Genomic DNA, 19,995 nt, shown 5'->3' with positions numbered 1-19,995 from the left:
TATTGATTCATAAAGAAATGCGTGTACCTTCAGGATGGGCCGAATCACTTCCTCTTTAAACTTCTTAGAGATGGTGATCTTCTCACTCTGCTGAACTTCATCTGGAGTCAACCACACACACACACACACACACACACACACACACACACGGTATATTCAGTGTTACTGCAGCTGATGAAAGGTTGGTAACTGTGGTGTGAAAGGAGAACTGACTGGTGGAGGGGAATTGAGGAGAAAATGAGGTTAATAAAAAGATGTCTCACCCAGACTGCCTGCCAGACGGCAGCGACTCTGCTCCTGAGCTTCCTGTCTGAGCTGCAGTGCATGCTGGGCAATTTCATCACTCGCCACATTGGAGGTCATGATGAAAATGGCATCTTTGCATTCAATGGTCTTCCCTTTCCCATCCGTCAGACGTCCCTGACCCAGAGACGTTTCAATAAAATAACTCAAAGATCACACGACACTGTGATACACTGAATCAGCTATACAATAACACAGTAACAGTGAATCATTGCCTCAGTGGCACAATGAATCAATGATATAGTGACAAAGCGAATCAGTGCCTCAGGAACACAGCGCATTCGTGACTCAGTGCCTCAATGGCACGGTGATTCAGTGCCTCAGTCAAACAGAGACTCAGTGCCACACTGAGGCAGTGACTCACTAATACAGTGACTCATTGACTCCATGATTCTAGGGTTTCAACCTCGTCGAAGAGTTGCAGCATGATGGTGAGGACATCAGGATGTGCTTTATCCACTTCATCGAAGAGCACCACGGCATTCGGACACTGCTTCAGCTGTTTAGTGAGCTGACCTCCTTCCTCATGACCCACGTACCCCGGCGGAGAACCGATAAATTTAGCTACCTAAAGCAACACACACACACAGGTAAAGGTCAGTATACAGCTCCTCTAAACAGCACGAGAGTGACATCTCAGGAGTGGAGGTCACACGTAACAACACCCTCTAAACACTCACATCACCTTCAATACCAGAGATGCGCTGAAATGAATTTACAGTCCAAAAATGACATCAGTATTTATGTGGGGAAAAACCCTTGCATTCAGACTCAGATTCTGAGCTCCAGATTAAAACGGTCTGTGTGTAGTTGACGCCTCCGAAGCTGTGTGAAGGATCATCTGACTGAGCGCTCAGCTGCTATGCCTACAGGAAACCTTCAACCACATTTTATCTGTAAAAATCCACTCCTTAAGATCTTTGATTAAGATGCGTCTCCTCTGATATCCTCCGTGTGGAGGGGAAAAAAAAAAGCATTTTCATGGTCATAAGGTGTGCATTATTTTTATATAACTAACTGCACGACTCAGACTGTAACATGAATGACAGATATATATATATATATATATATATATATATATATATATATATATATATGAATGAATGTGCCATTATTTACACTTAAATTAAAATGCGCTTACATTCAAGGTCAGAACTGCACATGACTGAGACACACCTCTGTTCTGCACAAAGGTGTGTGTGTGTTTGTTACCTCATGCTTCTCCTGGAACTCAGACATGTCCAGTCTGATGAAACCCTGTGTACGGTAGATAAAGGTGGTGATCAGATAACAGATCAAGGCTTCAGCGTTATTCTTTACATCTGTGTGAGTGTAATGCTAACCTTTTTGAGGTCTTTGAGAGTGTAACGAGCCACCTGCTTAGCCAACTCCGTTTTCCCTACACACACACACATGACAACACCATAAACTGTGTGAGAGCAGGAACTGAAGCAGAGTAAAAATCACAAAACCCTCAAGCGTAACGATAAATTTAGATCTGTGCAGAACTGTACTCTGTTTTCCAACACTGCTGGTCTGTAATCGTCATGGTGACGAGATCACAGTTTCCTGCATCTGTTTTTTCCTTTTGTCATCCCTCCAGTCTGTCATCTCTTTGTCTTTTCCATCTTTTTTTTTTTTTTTTTTACTGTCTCTCTCATCTCTCTTGCCTCGGAGTAAATAAATATTCCTCATATGAACTTTAATATAAATAAATGTGGAGCGCGTTCAAGGCTGCTGAATATTAATGCTGCTGGTCAGAGGAGAGACGGGATATGAGACATCTGACAATCAGCATCCATCTCCTCCAACAAACAACTGTGTGTGTGAGAGCCATGAATCAATGAATGTTCTTTCTAAAGTTCAGTTAGGGCTTAAACTTCAGTGTCAGAGTATGAGGAAGTGAATAATTGATGCCACTGATACACCTCAAATAATCCACTTTATCAGGACCCCCCCCCAAAAAAAACCTCAGTTTATCTTTTTACCCTTAAATAATAGTGTTCGCTTCAGAGCTAGAAGCTGCAACCTTTTCACTGTTTTCAGATCAGCAGTACAGGAACATTGTGTTACAATGCGTGTAACGTGCGTAACGTGTTTGTGCCTGAGATTCGTTTTTATGCAACATGAAGTGTGGAAAGTGTAAAAGGAATCTAATCTAATCTACATACTATGTATGTAATAAAGTTGTGGTTAAGTAAAATATAACAGTGTAATAAACTGAAATAATATTGATAAATAGATGTAACGCGTAGTAAAGTTGTAATAAAGCGCGTGAAAGTTCAGGTGTATGCTACCAGTCAAAGTCTGGACACACCTCCTAATTCAATGCTTTTTTCTTTAATTTTTATTAATTAAAAGTCCCTCCTTATGTTAAAGTAACAATGGATGTCGTTTCGCTTTACTCAGTTGAACGGTTCTTGACGTAATATGGATTACTACAGTTGTGGAATAGGGCTATTTACTGGATTTGTACTATTTACTATTTGATCTCAAACACATTAAGGCGGCAAGAAATTGCACTAATTAACTTTTGACGAGACACTGGTCAAATTGACTAGTTAATTGAAAAGCGTTCCAGGTGACTACCTCATGAAGCTGGTTAAGTGTGCAAAACGTCATCAAGGTAAAAACCGGCTACTTTGAAGAATCTAAAATCTCATCTCATTATCTCTAGCCGCTTTATCCTGTTCTACAGGGTCGCAGGCAAGCTGGAGCCTATCCCAGCTGACTACGGGCGAAAGGCGGGGTACACCCTGGACAAGTCGCCAGGTCATCACAGGGCTAGAATCTAAAATATGAAATATATTTAACACTTTTTTTTTAAATTCATCACATAATTCCATACATGTTCCAGATGTTATTTCATAGTTTTAATGTCTTCAGTGTTTTTCTACAATTTAGAAATTAGTCAAAATACCGAAAAAGCTATGAATGAACAGGAGTGTACAAGCATTTGACTGGTACTGTATTAATTTGTAAAGAGTAGTAAAGTTGTGTTTCGACGAAACTGTATAAGGGTGTAATAAAACACCAAGGAATGGAAGCAAGTTTAATCATTTACCAATTCCTGAAGAGCCGAGGAAGAGGAAAACTAGCGGATGTTCTTCATCATACCAGCCATTCTCCTTCCTCCTGATTGCTGTAATGGGGAGACAGGGGGCGGGCTTATACATTATTATAACTACATAAAAGGTAAATAATTCCACTTCCTGTTTTATTGAAATGATGTGAATCTTGGTCATGGACAAGCAAGGATGAAGGGAAAGAGAGAAAAAGAGCAAAAGGGGGAAAAAGGAGAAGTGTGAGAAGACAGGCAGAGAGAAAGAAGAGTGAGAAAAGATAAGAGCAGGAAGAAAGAGAAAAGAGAGCAAATAGGAGAGATCTTTCATTAATCATCGCGCTCTCTCTTGTGCGAGAACAGAAATTTCTGAAATTATATTTTCATGAATGAAATTAAAGTTCACATCAACTCGATTGTTTTACACGGATCATCAGTATGACACAAACACTCAGTCGCTTCCTGATGGGGTTTCGTAAATCTGTGATGAACAGATGTGCTGGTTTTCACACGTGAAGCTGAATAAACTTCAGGAAATAATTTCAGTTTTTCTTTTTTGGATAAAAGTCAAATAAAAAAAATGCAATTATTTGATGTGTTCAAAAAACTCTCACAGGGTCAAACACACACACACACACACGCACACACCTCCCTTCTCTGCCCTCCCTCTTCTCCGGTCCACCATTAGCTCAACGCTAATTCCATTAGCCTGCGCCCTACTGCAGCCGGCTAATCGCGTTAGCATGGATCCGGCAGAGGTGCCTCAGGAACAAGGGCTATGATAACGCACCGTTGCCACAGTAACCAGTGTGTGTGTGTTCAAGTAAAAGGAGACAGAAATAAATATATAATCTGAATGAGCAGATTGTTGCATTTTTTGAGGGGTAACGGGGTCAAAGGAGCTCGAGGTGCTTTTTTTTTGTGTGCGCGTGTGTGTGTATAGCCACGTAAAGCAACAAAAGGGCCCATAGCAGCAGCAGCAGCAGCAGCAATAATCATAATAATAAACACCTGCTCAGATTGTATGAGCATAATGGCATAATTATGGGATACAATATATCAAATTTATTAGGGATAAAATGAGTTAATATGTTTAAAGTTTTTATTTTTCTGTAAAGCTGCTTTGCAACAATGACTGTTGTTAAAAGTGCTACACAAATAAACTAACTTGACGATATACTTGACATAATATTCCACACACTAATATGTCATGATCACCATCAGCAGCTCTGTGTTACACTCAGGACACTGTGTTTAAAGCCTTTATTCAGATTCTTTACTTAAAGACTCTAAAGACCCCCCAACAAACCCTGAACAGAACCCTTTGAAAAGAAGAATACTTAAATGTTTACAGCTGCAGCAGCCGCTGATACACATACGACTCTCTCATTACAGTTCAGTGTGAATTCATCACCATACCCTGAACCTACTAACCCCATTTCCAGAAAATTTGGGATCTTCTCCAAAATGCAATAAAAACAAAAATCTGGGATTTGTTAATTCACGCGAACCTTTATTTAACTGACAGAAGTACAAAGAAAAGATTTTCCAACAGTTTTACTGACCAACTTAATTTTATTAAAAAATGAATATAAACAAAGTTAGAATTTGATGCCTGCGGAACACTCAAAAAAGTTGGCACAGAGGCAAAATAAGATTGTAGGATATTCAAGTAACACCATTTTGGAAGATTCCACAATAAGCAGGTTAATTGCTAACATGATTGAGTGTAAAAGGAGCTCAGTCTTCGCAAGCGATGGGTCTTTTGTGCCAAAATTTGTGAGAAAATTGTTAGTTAATTCAAAAAGAACATTTCTCAATGCAAGATTTTAGGTCTTTCAAAATCTACAGTACGTAATATTGTGAAAAGATTCAGGGAATTCAGAGACATGTCAGTGTGTAAAGGGCAAGTTCGGAAACCACTGCTGAATGTGTGAGACCTTCAGGCACTTCGGTGGCACTACCTGAAAAACAGTCATGCTAATGTGACAAATATAGCCAACAAGGGCTTGAGAGTAAATCCAGAAATGCAATCTGAAACTGTATTAACTAAGGAGGAAGCCATTCATCAATTCTATGCAGAAACGCTGCCGATTTCTCTGGGCCCAAACTCATCTCAGATGGACTGAAAGACAGTGGAAACATGTGCTGTGTTCAGATGAGTCCACATTTCAGCATGTTTTTGGGAAAACTGGATGTCAAGTTCTCGGTGGCAATGGTGAACACAACCATCCAGCTTGTAGGTGCAAAAGCCAGTGATGGTCTGGGGGGCATTAGTGCCCACTGCATGGGTGAGTTGCATGTGTTTGAAGGTACCATTCAAACACATGGATGGGGCATATATTGGGATTTCAGAAAGACATATTCATCAAGGCAACGTCTCTTCCCGGGAAGTCCATACTTATTTCAGCAGGACAATGTCAGGCCTCCATCTGGACAGACTACAACAGTGTGGCTTTGTAGACAGAGTGCATGTGCTTGACTGGCCTGCTGCCAGTCCAGATCTGTCTCCTATTGAGAATGTATGGCGCATCACGAAAAGGAGAATTGGACAATGGCGACCACAGACTGTTGAGCAGCTTGAAGTCAAGCAAGAATGCACAAAAATTCCAATTGCAAAACTGCAACAATTAGTATCCTCAGATCCCATATGATTAAAAAGGGTTATTAAAAGGAAAGTTGATGTAATACAATCGTAATAATGCCTCTGTCCTAACTTTTTTTTTGAGTATGTTGCAGGCATCATATGTGACACCTCACCGAATCCAGGGACGCATGTTGGCCGAAACGAATCCGAGATAATCACAAAAGAAGCATTTTTTTTTTTTAATTTGTGATTTTCGTTTTTTTCCATCATGTGCAAGATGAGATCTTGAAGAATGCAATCAGTATTTCAGATAATAGATTGTTTTGTTGGAAAAGCATACATTTTTTGTTGCAAATTGTCTCGTTTTTGTCAGGACTGTAGCCTGCTGGGGGGTGTGGGTAAATTACCATATGGGCCATTCACATGATGATTTAAGTCTTTTTTTTTTTTTTCGCGAATCAGCTGTATGATACGAGCTGAGCTCGTGGCTACTTAAGCTGCATACAGGCATGTGATTTCACTATGGAATGAGCAAGCTAAACAGAGCGCAGAGGAGCTGAAACACCGCGAAGCAAACAGACACACGGTATTTACATCGGAGATCACCATTTCTAGCAAAAAAAACGCAACCAAAAGGAAGTGTTCTAGGACTACATTCCATCGGAGGCATTGGTGTGTGCAAGGCGAAGTTTCTCTTTCTGATGGGGTAAGTTTATTAATCTAAGGCTGTGTGGTTATTTTTGCATGTAACGGAGAGTGTTGTGGTTTGGTTACATGAAACTAGTGTTGTGTTAGTTGTGTCATCATCGTGCTATCTTTCTTTCTAACGGTGTGAGTAATTTTTCAACCACAAAACGTTAAAGTATACTTTAGGACTTATTTTTGTACTTCATAATTGTGTTGGGCATACTTTGCATGGAAGGAAAATTGACGTGGTGATCTTTGTTTACATGAAAGTAGTATCGTGCTAGCTCGTAGGGGGTAGGGCTTTCCATAATGTCATGCAAATGAGCAGCATTATGTGCCCGCCCTGCACCCAGAGTAGCTGAGATGGAAAACTTTGAGGGCGATTTTCTCCCTTTTCTGTTTTAAGAGGTATACACTTTCAAAAGGCCACACATTCTTCAAATATTGTCAGATCTCCACATGGAAGGCATCATTGGAAAGCTTAGAAACTGTACTTTCTGAATCTGTCAATAACTCAAAATGCCCCCGGGCGGACATGTGTCCCTGAATTCCGTTATCGGACACATATTCTAACTTCATTTATATTTACAAAATACAATCAAGTTGGTCAGTAAAACTATTGAAAATCTTTTCTTTGTACTTTTGTCAGTTAAATAAAGGTTCGTGTGAATTAACAAATCACAGATTTTTTTGTTTTCATTACATTTTGTTAAAATATGCCAAATTTTCTGGAAATGGGGTTAGTAATTCATCATTCTATTTAATCAGATCATCAAAAAAAAAAATATTAAGATGTGAAAGTTTATCTAAGGTCTGTTCCCCATTCCTCTGTATGAATCACAGGACAACACAGTCCTATATAATAACAATAAGCAACTAGAGAGATATTGTGACTAAAGTCAGTGATTTGTGCTAGTTCTTACAAACTGGGATGTCTGGTCACTGTACCCTACAGATCTGTAACGGTAAAAGATAGACAATGACACTTAGTGAGGAAAAAAAGCCCATTTTTCATGGCTCATTCTGACTCGGTGGTCCGGATGAACACCAAAAGTGACAGCAACTTAATTCAGCCCAGAGGTATTCTGCAGGGGAAATTTGGGGATGATTGGTTGAAAACTGAGGGAGAAATAGCGTCCTAGACAATTTTAGGATAATAATAATAATATATCCTGAGTGAGAGTAACAATTTGAGCTACTGTTGCTAGCGCAAATTAATAATCGTAGTAGTAGTAAAATAATATAACCACAAGCAGCGATCTGCAGAGTACAAGCACTCCTCATAAACAGCACCCCCCAGTGGCCAGTTCTTGCTATACTGAACAACACAGAGATCACAGATGAACAAAATTATCAAGTTTTGTGATGACAGCTCAGTGTTATTTGAGTGAAATGCCTGCTGAAAGCGGAGTGATTTTGAAGTAATTCACTGATGAGTAAACATTAGCAGGTCAATGCAGAACACAAAATATCAACTGAATCAGACTTTTGCTTCCTGAGAAACAGCTATTTAGACTTAACTCTGCCATATCAATGACCACACTCCAAACTTTGCAGATGTCCTCAGAATCTTGTACTGAACATATATTTCAAGTTTAGTTCAAATCCCTACCAGTGAGCTATTTGAGTAATGGGCAATTCCAGCGTTATGGACGTGACACTTGAACTCAAAATGGCAACAAATGACCCAGTGCATGTTTTATTGTCTCCCAGTATTTAAACAGGTGTTGCACATTTTAAGGCTGTACCATACTGGAGAAGTGATAGAACAAGAACAATTCCCATAGTACATCTAGGGCATGCCAGAAAACGCCAATAAAAGATGCGTTATGGATGTGACAGAAAAAGTATCACTTTTCTTGGGTGACTGTACATTTTTATCAAACTCTGTGAAATTGTAAACCTAATGTCGAAATGGAGATATCTGTTTGATAGAGGGGTCCAAGGTGAATATTAAAAAACCTTTGTTTAAAATATTTTGTATTTCATGCAGAGTTTCGGAAGGAAAAGTCAGCGTTATGGATGCGACGAAATTCCGTTATGGGTGTGACGCGTCTGAAATAGACATGGCATATGTTTAGAAAATCAGCAATTTAACCACCATAACCCTTTGAAAAACTCTCTAAATATCAGCTAAAACTATCAAAGTTCTTAAATAATATTTAGGATGGCTATTGTTTTGCTGTTTTGTGGATTTTAGCATACATTTCTGTGGCTTGTGGCAATAATATAGAATTGTACATGATCAAAGTTGATTTTAGCTTGGGTTTTACATTATAAGAAAGAAAGACTGACAGTGACATATTAGGTTGGTTACAAATTGGTTCAACTTATTCACATCTGTAAAATACAGGCCTAGGTGAGATCTCTGGGAGTGGTTTTGATGTATTACATGTTGCTTTATTTTTGCATGGTGAGGTTGACATTTACATGGAATTGCCCTAATCCAGCCCTACCTCCTTAAAACTGATCTAGATGTCAGCCATATTGTTTATTAGTGTCTTGCTTGCCTGTATTTGGGCACAGAATACAAGCTGATGACCGAGTTTCACATCCATATGACTTACGGTTTGAGCTGCACGATTCATTTCACCTGAGAATCAGAACAATAATAATAAGAAAAACTCCTACCAAAAATAACCGGGTTTCCGGCACGGTCCGTTCTTAGACCGCTAAAAAGTAGTAACCATGCAGAAAGGTGGTTTTAATTCAGCACGAGGAGATATTCTGAGATGAGTTCAGTGGGAATGATAAGAAAATGGAGATAATTAACGAGATCGCTAGCATCTAGTTTCTCACCAAATGTGTTGGTGACGTAAGTGATGAAAAACAGACCGCTATCACACGTTCCATAATTTCACAGCAACTGACGCTAAAGTGGTATCTTCTATTAAACAAAGCAACACGTGAGTGAGTTTGAATGCAGTATACAAATGTCTTCGTGTGAAAAAGTCTTGCAGAATGAGAGTGAGCAAAAGAAACGAGCAAGTCCTTTAGAGTTAAATACAGAACCTCAGCACTGAACCAGTTACAGATGACCCCCCCCCACACACACACACATATAGATGAAGGACTAACAACAGAGGATGTCATGTTTGCTGAACCAAAATTTGAGAAATTTTGAGGCAATGTAAGACGGGGTAACATATGAGACTGTGTAATAGTGTGTACAACAATGTGTGTGTGCGCCTGTGTGTTTATCGTTGAGTGTCTTGTCATTCGTCATAAAGATGAATCTCGAATAGCCGAAGGCCGTGTCTTCTCCTCCTCTCCCCTGATAATGTACATCAGCCATATTTCAGCACTGGTGTCTCTCTCTCTCTCTTCCTCGGCACTCCACAGTGGCCACATTTCAGCAGGTCTGCCTATGACTGAGCCTTTCTCTCTCAACTTTATTACACAGAGTGAGTGTGAGGGACTCTCCCCGAGGATGGGCACACACCCATTCTTGTACTTCTATCTTTGTGTGGACACTCCTTGACGTAATGCATTCCCTTGCCCCAACCTTAACCATCACACCTAAATGCTTAACCCCACCCGTAACCCGATCCACATTCTTTTTTTTTTTTTTTAAAGATATTTTTTTGGGCTTTTTGCACCTTTATTGGATAGGACAGTGTAGAGACAGGAAATGAGCGGGAGAGAGAGACGGGAAGGGATCGGGAAATGACCTCGGGCCGGAATCGAACCCGGGTCGCCCGCATTCATGGTATGGCGCCTTAACCACCTGAGCCACGACGCCCCCAACCCGATCCACATTCTAACCTAAACCCTAAAACTAAGTCTTAACCCTCAAACAGCCATTTGAAGAAGTGAGGACCAGCCAAAACTCTATTGGGAAAAAAATGTATTCTGGTCCTCAATATGTAGCAAGTACACACACACACACTCCCATCAACAGTACAAGCCTGAGACTTCACAGTACAGCGTGTGTGAATTAGAGATATGGGAATGTGGGACAGACTGATGACTGGACCGCTGTTCAGCAACATGGGACATTTCAGACCTAGTAAGAACAAAACGTTGTGATGTGAACTGTGATATCACACTTGCATTATAGCAGCTATAAACAGTCATTCCCTCACCAGCCTCTCTTTTTCTTTCTCGAAGTTAATAAGACAAAAAAAAAAAGCAGTTTGTAATGTTACAGAGAAACTGAGAAGTATAAACACCTTTGTCCTGAAGAGGTTGGGAAACTTAAAGTTACAGCTTTATCTCTGTCTATAGAAGCGTTGAAGAAACCGCACCATCACACTCGACGTCATGCTGTTGTACTGAACAGGCTGTGATTTGGCTGCAGGCACAAAGCTGTAGCTAATCACTGCCATACTGATATTCAGTACAACAAACGACCTTGAGTGTGATGGTACGGTTTCTTCAACGCTTCTATAAACAAGAAATTAATAGTGAGTAAGTGACATTTTGGCAAAATGTGTTTATTTTTGCTTCTCTGGTGGAAATGGATCCTGAAGAAGCCCCACTCACATCGGTTCACTAGCTCACATTCCTGTTAAAGGTACTTCGGGTAACATCTGCGTCCCTTATTCCTTTTCATTGAAATATGAAAGCTTGTCGGAAAACAAGTCAAAATGTATCATTTGCCGTGACCTCTGATGATGTTGCTATGCTACTGTAATAACCATTTTTATGTGATGGGCACAGTGATGCATACAGTGAAATGTCACCATGCTGTTATCAAAATATCAGCGCTCTTGGAATACAGTCAGATTAGTGGACTGGAACTAACTGTAGTATAAACAGCACTGACACTAGAGACTCCTTCCATAAATGCTAAACAAACATCTCTTCATAGTAAACTTTACCACTTTTTTTAATCCATTAAATCTGAAGAAAAAGGAAAACTTTATCACTGATTTCTTATCGGAATAATTAGAAATGCAATTTTCTCTGATTTTCACTGCTTTGTAAATTTGTATTAATTACAGTAAAATCTAATCTGTAATTATGCATAAATGATTATAATCTGTATGGCTACATTACAGCACAGCGTTGAAGAAAAAACACACACACACACACACACATATATATATATGCATATATATATATATATATATATATATATATATATATATATGCATATATATATATATATATATATATATATATATATATATATATATATATATGCATATATATGCATATATATATATATATATATATATATATGCATATATATATATATATATATATATATATATATATATATATATATATATATGCATATATATGCATATATATATATATATATGCATATATATATATATATATATATGCATATATATATATATATATATATATGCATATATATATATATATATGCATATATATATGCATATATATATATATATATATATATATATATATATATATGCATATATATATGCATATATATATATATGCATATATATATATATATATATATATATATATATATATATATATATGCATATATATATATATATGCATATATATATATATATATATATATATATATATATATATGCATATATATATGCATATATATATATGCATATATATATATATATATATATATATATATGCATATATATATATATATATATATATATATATATATATATATATGCATATATGCATATATATATATATATATATATATATATATATATATATATATATATGCATATATATATATATATATATATGCATATATATATATATATATATATGCATATATATATATATATATATATATATATATATATATATATATATATATATTACACACACACACACAGTATACATACACATATACACACACACACATATATATATATATATATATATATATATATATATATATATACACATACATACATACACACACACACGCACTGTGTGTGTGTGTATATACACATCATGTAACTGTTTTACGTTTCCTCATTTATCCACACTGACACTGCATATTGTACTACAGTACATGTTGTACTGTATCTGCACGTGTGTGCGTGCGCGAGTGGGTATATATGTAGGATAGGATATTACACTGTGGAGCAAAGATATGAAGTTTATCTTCAAGTGGTGAACATATATTCGCTCAATAGTGAGTGAAGCAAATGAGTGATATATTTTTAAATACGAGAAGATAAACTGTGTTTATTTTATTTGGACACATCCACAAAAATATGCAAGTTAATCAAAAGAATTTTAATTTTGAACCGTTTTGAAAACATGCGTCAAGTCAGAGTGGAAAACACTGAGAGTGACATCATCGGAGTGAAGTACCAGGAATTATTATACATATGGCCCACTTTTTCCATGGAATAAAAACGTATTCTATTCCCTTCTAGTGGGTTTACTGATGGCATGCAATATTATCATATCACTTATCCTCCATGTATTACGCCACTCTCCCCAATGGAGAACAAGCGTGCAATATTGTTACAATATTGTATGTTGTCAAGACAACATGACGTCATATGTTGGAGCTCATACAAAGAACCAATGACAACTTTTCTGCTGCGCATGTGCAAAATCATTTCTTGGTTGGCTGAGAAAGAGAGAAGATGAGGCTAATCCAGTGCTAGGTTTAAGCACGAAAGAAATAAACTGAAAACTGAAACTGAAGATGCGCTGAACACCTAAAATGCTACCAAAACTTCATTAGATATTCTTCACGCATATTTACAAAAGGTAAAACATACCAATGGACATCGAAACACTGGAAAAGAGATATGTCAGAGATGGAAAACTTCTGCACTAGTGAGCGAATGTGACAGTTTGTACACAAACATGGCTGCTTGGTTAAAAGTGGAAGATTCTGAGAGAATTTTGGTTACCAGGTCACTCCGTTGTGTGTAGCTGTCGACTTTGATTTTAAAAGTAACCAAGTAAATTACACAGGGAAAATAATAATAAAATTTGGCTTGACTGCGCTAGCATTGGCCTTCGCTAACACTACACCAGCTGGAAGCTAACTGGACTGCGGCACTAACAGCATAGAGTTCTGGGTAAGCTAGCTTTGGCCTTTGAGAATGCTGATATGAAGAGAGTGTGTATGTATAATAATAATAATGGCTTTTTTTGTGCTATATCAGTGTGGAAGAGGGGGCGTGGCCAAGCGTCAGTCTGTGAATGGAGGGCGGAGTCAGGAAGGTAAGTGGTGGAATCACTGCACCTGATGAGAATTAACCTGTGTTTGTGTGTCGCCCCCAGTGACCGCGCCCTATAAAGAGGAGAGGGAGAGCAGAGGAAGAGGTCTCTCTCCCGACCGGAAATGTGTGAGTGAGAGAGAGTGAGTGTGCACTGGTGGTGCAGTTGGCTGAAAAGCTATATATGTATATCTTCTCATCTCATCTCATCATCTCTAGCCGCTTTATCCTGTTCTACAGGATCGCAGGCAAGCTGGAGCCTATCCCAGCTGGCTACGGGCGAAAGGCGGGGTACACCCTGGACAAGTCGCCAGGTCATCACAGGGCTGATACATAGACACAGACAACCATTCACACTCACATTCACACCTACGGTCAATTTAGAGTCACCAGTTAACCTAACCTGCATGTCTTTGGACTGTGGGGGAAACCGGAGCACCCGGAGGAAACCCACGCAGACATGGGGAGAACATGCAAACTCCACACAGAAAGGCCCTCGCCGGCCACAGGGCTTGAACCCGGACCTTCTTGCTGTGAGGTGACAGTGCTAACCACTACACCACCGTGTTGCCCTATATATATATCTTTAAAAATAAGAGTTTTGAGAAGTCAGTTCTGGCCTGCCGTGTTTCTGTGCTCCACCTACCTCGTCAGATACAACAGTGGTGCCGAAACCCGGGACGGAGTGCAGAAGGGAACAGCCACATGGAGTCCTCTCCCTTCAACGACCTGGTCCATGCCCTCACAACAGCCCAACAGGGCCAGCACCAGGCGCTGATCGCCCTCCAGAAGGAGCAGGAACAATGGTTCGAAGCCCTGGTGCTGGCGCAACAGGAAGGTCACCAGGCGTTCCGGTACCTACTCGCGTCGGCGGGGGCCCCGATCACCACCGCCGCGGACCCTCCCCACCTCGCCCTAACGAAGATGGGTCCGCATGATGACTCCAAAGCCTTCCTCACTCTTTTTGAGCAGGCAGCAGAGGCGTGGGGTTGGCCGTTGGAACAGCGTGCGGCGTGCCTCATGCCCCTGCTAACAGGTGAGGCCTCCCCGCTGATAGCCGGCTGGTCTACGCAGACCTCCGCAGGGCCATCCTCCAATGCGTGGGCCGCACCCTGGAACAGCAACGGCAGCGCTTCCGCGTGCTGTGCCTGGAGGAGGTTGGCCGGCTGTTCGCGTTTGGCCAGCAACTCCAGGACGCCTGCCGCCGGTGGCTGATGAGCCGACAACCGCGACGCTGAGGGAATCATCGATCTGGTGGCGCTGGAACAATTCGTTGCCTGACTTCCGGAAGGAGCAGCGGAGTGGATCCAGTGCCATTGCCCAGCGTCGCTGGATCAGGCCATCAAGCTGGTGGAAGACCATATGGCGGTTGTTCCGACAGCAGGACAGCGTGCCTCCCCTTCTCCCCTCTCTCCCTCTGTTCCTTGTCCTAGCCCCATTCCCCCACCGCGGAGGTGGGGGCCGGCTCCACCTCAGCCGGCCTGCCGCACCCACGGTGCCCTACCGTTTCCTACTTCCTTATCTGTGTCTTCCCTCCCTCAAGTGAATGATCTCCGGAACACTGGTGCAGGGAGAGAGCCTGAGCCCGTATGCTGGCACTGCGGGGAACAGGGGCACCTCCAGCATCAGTGCTCAGCGATGGAGGTGGGCGTGGTGGTCCGGATCCCTGACGTGCCAGGGACCGCCCTCGATCAGGCCGGAGCGTATCGCATACTGGTAAGTGTCCAAGGGGATATGTATCAGGCTTTGGTGGACTCCGGCTGTAATCAGACCTCAGTCCACCAAAGCCTGGTGCAAGACGAGGCACTGGGGAGAGCACAATTGGTGAAGGTGTTGTGTGTGCACAGGGATGTTCACAACCACCCCTTAGTGTCGGCCCACATTCTATTTCAAGGGGAAAAATTTAGAGCAAAGGCGGCGGTTAATCCTTGCCTTACCCACTCGATAATTTTGGGGACTGATTGGCCGGGATTTGGGGAATTAATGACACATTTAGTGAAGAGTGGGGCCTGCCATAGTTCAGCGGGGGGATGGCCCGGAGTGGCATTGGCGGGAGCAGCTGTCACAGAGCCGTCTACGTCATCACCGCGTCAGAGTGAGGAGCAGCATGCTCCTCCTCCCTCTCTTGGGGAATCCCTTGCGGATTTCCAGTTAGAGCAGTCGCTAGACGAGACTCTGCAGCATGCGTTTGACCAAGTGAGAGTAATCGATGGTCAAACTCTCCAGCCAAACACCACCCCGTCCTTCCCCTATTTTTCCATTGTTAAGGATAGGTTATACCGAGTTAAGAGTGGGGCCCGAGTTCAGTGGGGGGAGGGCCCGGAGTGGCATTGGCGGGAGCAGCTGTCACAGAGCCGTCTACGTCGTCACTGCGTCAGAGTGAGGAGCAGCATGCTCCTCCTCCCTCTCTTGGGGATTCCCTCGCGGATTTCCCATTAGAGCAGTCGCTAGACGAGACTCTGCAGCATGCATTTGACCAAGTGAGAGTAATCGATGGTCAAACTCTCCAGCCAAACACCACCCTGTCCTTCCCCTATTTTTCCATTATTAAGGATAGGTTATACCGAGTGATGCAGGACACTCAGACTAAGGAACAAATAACACAGCTTTTAATCCCAAAGAGCCGCCGGGAATTTATATTCCCGGCGGCTCACTTTAATCCCATGGTCGGACACTTGGGGCAGGATAAGACACTAGCCCAAATAATGGCCTGGTTCTATTGGCCAAGGATTCGCGGCGATATCTGTAGGTGGTGTACGGCGTGCCGTGAATGGCAGTTAGTAAATCCCGTGGCCATTCCAAAAGCGCCTTTGCGCCCTCTGCCATTAATCGAGACCCCGTTCGAAAGAATTGGGATGGATCTCGTCGGACCATTAGATCGGTCAACACGAGGATATTGCTTAATTTTAGTTCTGGTGGACTATGCAACAAGATATCCGGAAGCAGTGCCTCTTCACAATATCTCAGCATGTAGTATTGCAGAAACACTCTTCCGCGTCATCTCCCGGGTCGGAATCCCCAAAGAGATTCTGACTGATCAAGGCACTACGTTTATGTCACGCACACTGCGCGAACTGTATGGGTTACAGGGAATTAAGCCTATCCGCACCAGCGTTTATCACCCACAAACGGATGGCTTAGTCGAACGGTTTAACCGCACCCTCAAAAACATAATTAGGAAATTTGTAAGTGAAGACGCACGCAACTGGGATAAATGGCTCAAGCCCCTGTTATTCGCAGTGTGAGAGGTCCTGCAAGCCTCCACGGGGTTCTCCCTGTTCAAATTATGATACGGGCATGAGCCGCGTGGCATTCTGGATGTGCTATGGGAAAATTGGGAGGAGGGACCTTCAACCAGTAAAAACGAAATTCAATATGTTATCGACCTGCGCGCCAAACTCCACACCCTCATGCACCTAACCCAGGAGAATTTGCAGCAGGCCCAAAAACGTCAAGTCCGTCTGTACGACAGGGGCATGCGCCTTAGGGAATTCACACTGGGAGATAAAGTACTCGTGTTGTTGCCCACATCGAGCTCCAAATTGATCGCCAGGCGGCAAGGACCCTTTGAGGTCACACGGCGAGTCGGGATGTTGACTATGAGGTGAGGCGAACGGACAGGGGTGGGGCGTTACAGATTTACCACCTCAATCTACTAAAACTTTGGAATGAGGAGGTCCCCGTGGCATTGGTGGTTCTGGAGAAGGCAGAGTTGGGGCCAGAGGTTCAAAAAAGAAAACTGACATCACCCACCGCTCCAGTCCCTTGTGGAGACCACCTCTCCCCGACCCAGCTACCGGAGATCGCCCAGTTGCAGACAGAATTTTCTGATGTGTTCTCGCCCCTGCCCGGCCGCACCCACCTCATAGAACACCACATTGAGACGCCCCCGGGGGTAGTAGTGTGCAGCCACCCTTACAGATTGCCCGAACACAAAAAAAAAAGGTGGTTCGGGAAAAACTCGTGGCTATGCTCGAAATGGGCATCGTTGAGGAGTCTCACAGTGACTGGAGCAGCCCGGTAGTCTTGGTTCCCAAGGCCGACAGGTCGGTCCAGTTCTGTCTAGAATATAGAAAAGTCAACGCGGTGTCTAAATTTAACACGTACCCAATGCCTCGTATTGACGAGCTGCTCGATCAACTAGGCACGGCTTGTTTTTATTTGACACTGGATTTGACAAAGGGATATTGGCAGATCCCCTTGACTCAGCTATCCTGAGAGAAAACGGCCTTTTCCACACCGTTTGGCTTATACCAGTTCATCACACTTCCTTTTGGGTTGTTTGGGGCACCCGCTACGTTCCAGCGGCTTATGGATAGGGTCCTCTGCCCCCACGTCACCTACGCGGCCACCTACTTGGATGATATTATTTACAGTAATGACTGGCCACGGCCCTTAGAACACCTAAGGGCTGTCCTTAGGTCGCTGAGGCGAGCGGGTGTCACAGCCAACCCGAAGAAGTGTGCGATTGGGCGGGTGGAAGTACGATATCTGGGTTTCCACTTGGGCAATGGGCAGGTGCGTCCCCAAATTAATAAGTAGCGACTGCGGCCTGCCCGAGGCCCAAGACCAAAAAGGGGGTGAGACAGTTCCTGGGACTGGCTGGCTACTATTGTAGGTTTATACCTAATTATTCGGACATCACCAGCCCGCTGACTGATCTCACTAAAAAGGGAGATCCGGTCCAGTGGATGGAACAGTACCAGCGGGCTTTCTCGGAGGTAAAGGCTGCACTGTGTGGGGGGCCACTGTTACACTCCCCTGACTTTTCTCTCCCCTTTATTTTGCAGACGGACGCATCGGACAGAGGGCTGGGGGCTGTTCTGTCCCAGGAGGTGGAGGGGGAGGAACATCCAGTGCTGTACATCAGCCGGAAGCTGTCGGTGCGTGAGGGCAGGTACAGCACAATCGAAAAGGAATGCCTCGCCATCAAGTGGGCGGTCCTCGCCCTCCGAGGTAGTAGTAACCTGCTGGGGCGCCCTTTCACCCTCTGTTCGGACCACACGTCCCTGCAGTGGCTCCACCGCATGAAGGATGCCAACGCGCGGATCCCCCATTGGTATCTGGTACTCCAGCCGTTTAAGTTCGAGGTGGTCCACAGGCCGGGGGTGCAGATGGTTGTGGTGGATTTCCTCTCCCATCAGGGTGTGTGTGTGTGTGTGTGGAGTCGGCTACAGGCCGGACTGCTCCCCGGCCTGAGTTGGGCGGTGGGGGTATGTGGCAGCGGGGGCGTGACCAAGCGTCGGTCTGTGAATGGAGGGCGGAGTCAGGGAAAGTAAGTGGTGGAATCACTGCACCTGATGGGAATTAACCTGTGCTTGTGTGTCGTCCACAGTGACCGCGCCCTATAAAGAGGAGAGGGAGAGCAGAGGAAGAGGTCTCTCTCCCGACCAGAAACGTGTGTGTGAGAGAGAGTGAGTGTGCACTGGTGGTGCAGTTGGCTGAAAAGCTATATATATATATATATATCTTTAAAAATAAGAGTTTTGAGAACTCAGTTCTGGCCTGCCATGCTTCTCTGCTCCACCTACCTGGTCAGATACAACAATCAGATATATTCCATTCAGCTACTCGTCTTCAATATCATGCTACCTGAATGGAATATATCTGATATACCACTCAAAGCCAGCCAATATTATTTTATTATGATACATACAGGACACTTTTTTGATGGAATAAAAACCTATTGTATTCCCTTCTAGCAGGTTTCATTAGTTTGGTTTGATGGCATGCAATATTGTTAGCATATCGCTTATCCTACGTGTATTATGTCACTCTACCCAATGAAGAATGAGTATTGAATATGGTTTACGATATTGCATGGTTGTCAAGACAGCATGACGTCACACATCGGATACGTAAAACTTCCGCGCTAGCAAGTGACTGAGAATTTGTAAATAAACATGGCCGCCAGGTTTGCGTCATTAAAAATGGAAGATTTTGATAGAGTTTTGAAAGAGAAAGACAGGCTGAACACCCGAAAGGAGTGTGCATGTATAATAATAATAATAATACTAATATTGGCTGGTTTTTTTTTCGTGGAATATCAGAGATATTCCATTCAGTTAACATGATATTGAACTCGCTTTAACTTTGATATCTGATAGACCACTCAACACCAGTCAATATTAATTAAATATGTCACTCAGATTCATGATGTATTTTGTCTGAAAAATACAAGTTTTTCAACATGAGAAGATAAACTT

The 19,995-nt window shown here is 42.4% G+C and overlaps 1 protein-coding gene across 3 annotated transcripts in view; it reads right to left on the bottom strand.

Moving 5' to 3' along the window:
• The window catches only part of clpb (ClpB family mitochondrial disaggregase), a 124,525-nt gene that overhangs the window by 21,657 nt on the left and 82,873 nt on the right, over positions 1-19,995 (bottom strand). For all 3 annotated transcript variants that reach the window (XM_060943421.1, XM_060943420.1, XM_060943419.1), the window contains 6 exons: positions 3,368-3,445; positions 1,647-1,702; positions 1,516-1,560; positions 710-871; positions 264-420; positions 28-101 (listed from right to left, as the gene is read on the bottom strand). In XM_060943421.1, the coding sequence (XP_060799404.1) occupies positions 28-101; positions 264-420; positions 710-871; positions 1,516-1,560; positions 1,647-1,702; positions 3,368-3,445 (572 nt within the window). The remainder of the gene's footprint in view (positions 1-27; positions 102-263; positions 421-709; positions 872-1,515; positions 1,561-1,646; positions 1,703-3,367; positions 3,446-19,995) is intronic.

The sequence above is a fragment of the Neoarius graeffei genome, chromosome 16, assembly GCF_027579695.1.
Source record: "Neoarius graeffei isolate fNeoGra1 chromosome 16, fNeoGra1.pri, whole genome shotgun sequence".
Lineage (NCBI taxonomy): Eukaryota > Metazoa > Chordata > Actinopteri > Siluriformes > Ariidae > Neoarius > Neoarius graeffei.
The sequence above is the reverse complement of the archived record's forward strand: the minus strand, read 5'-3'. Positions and strand labels throughout refer to the sequence as shown.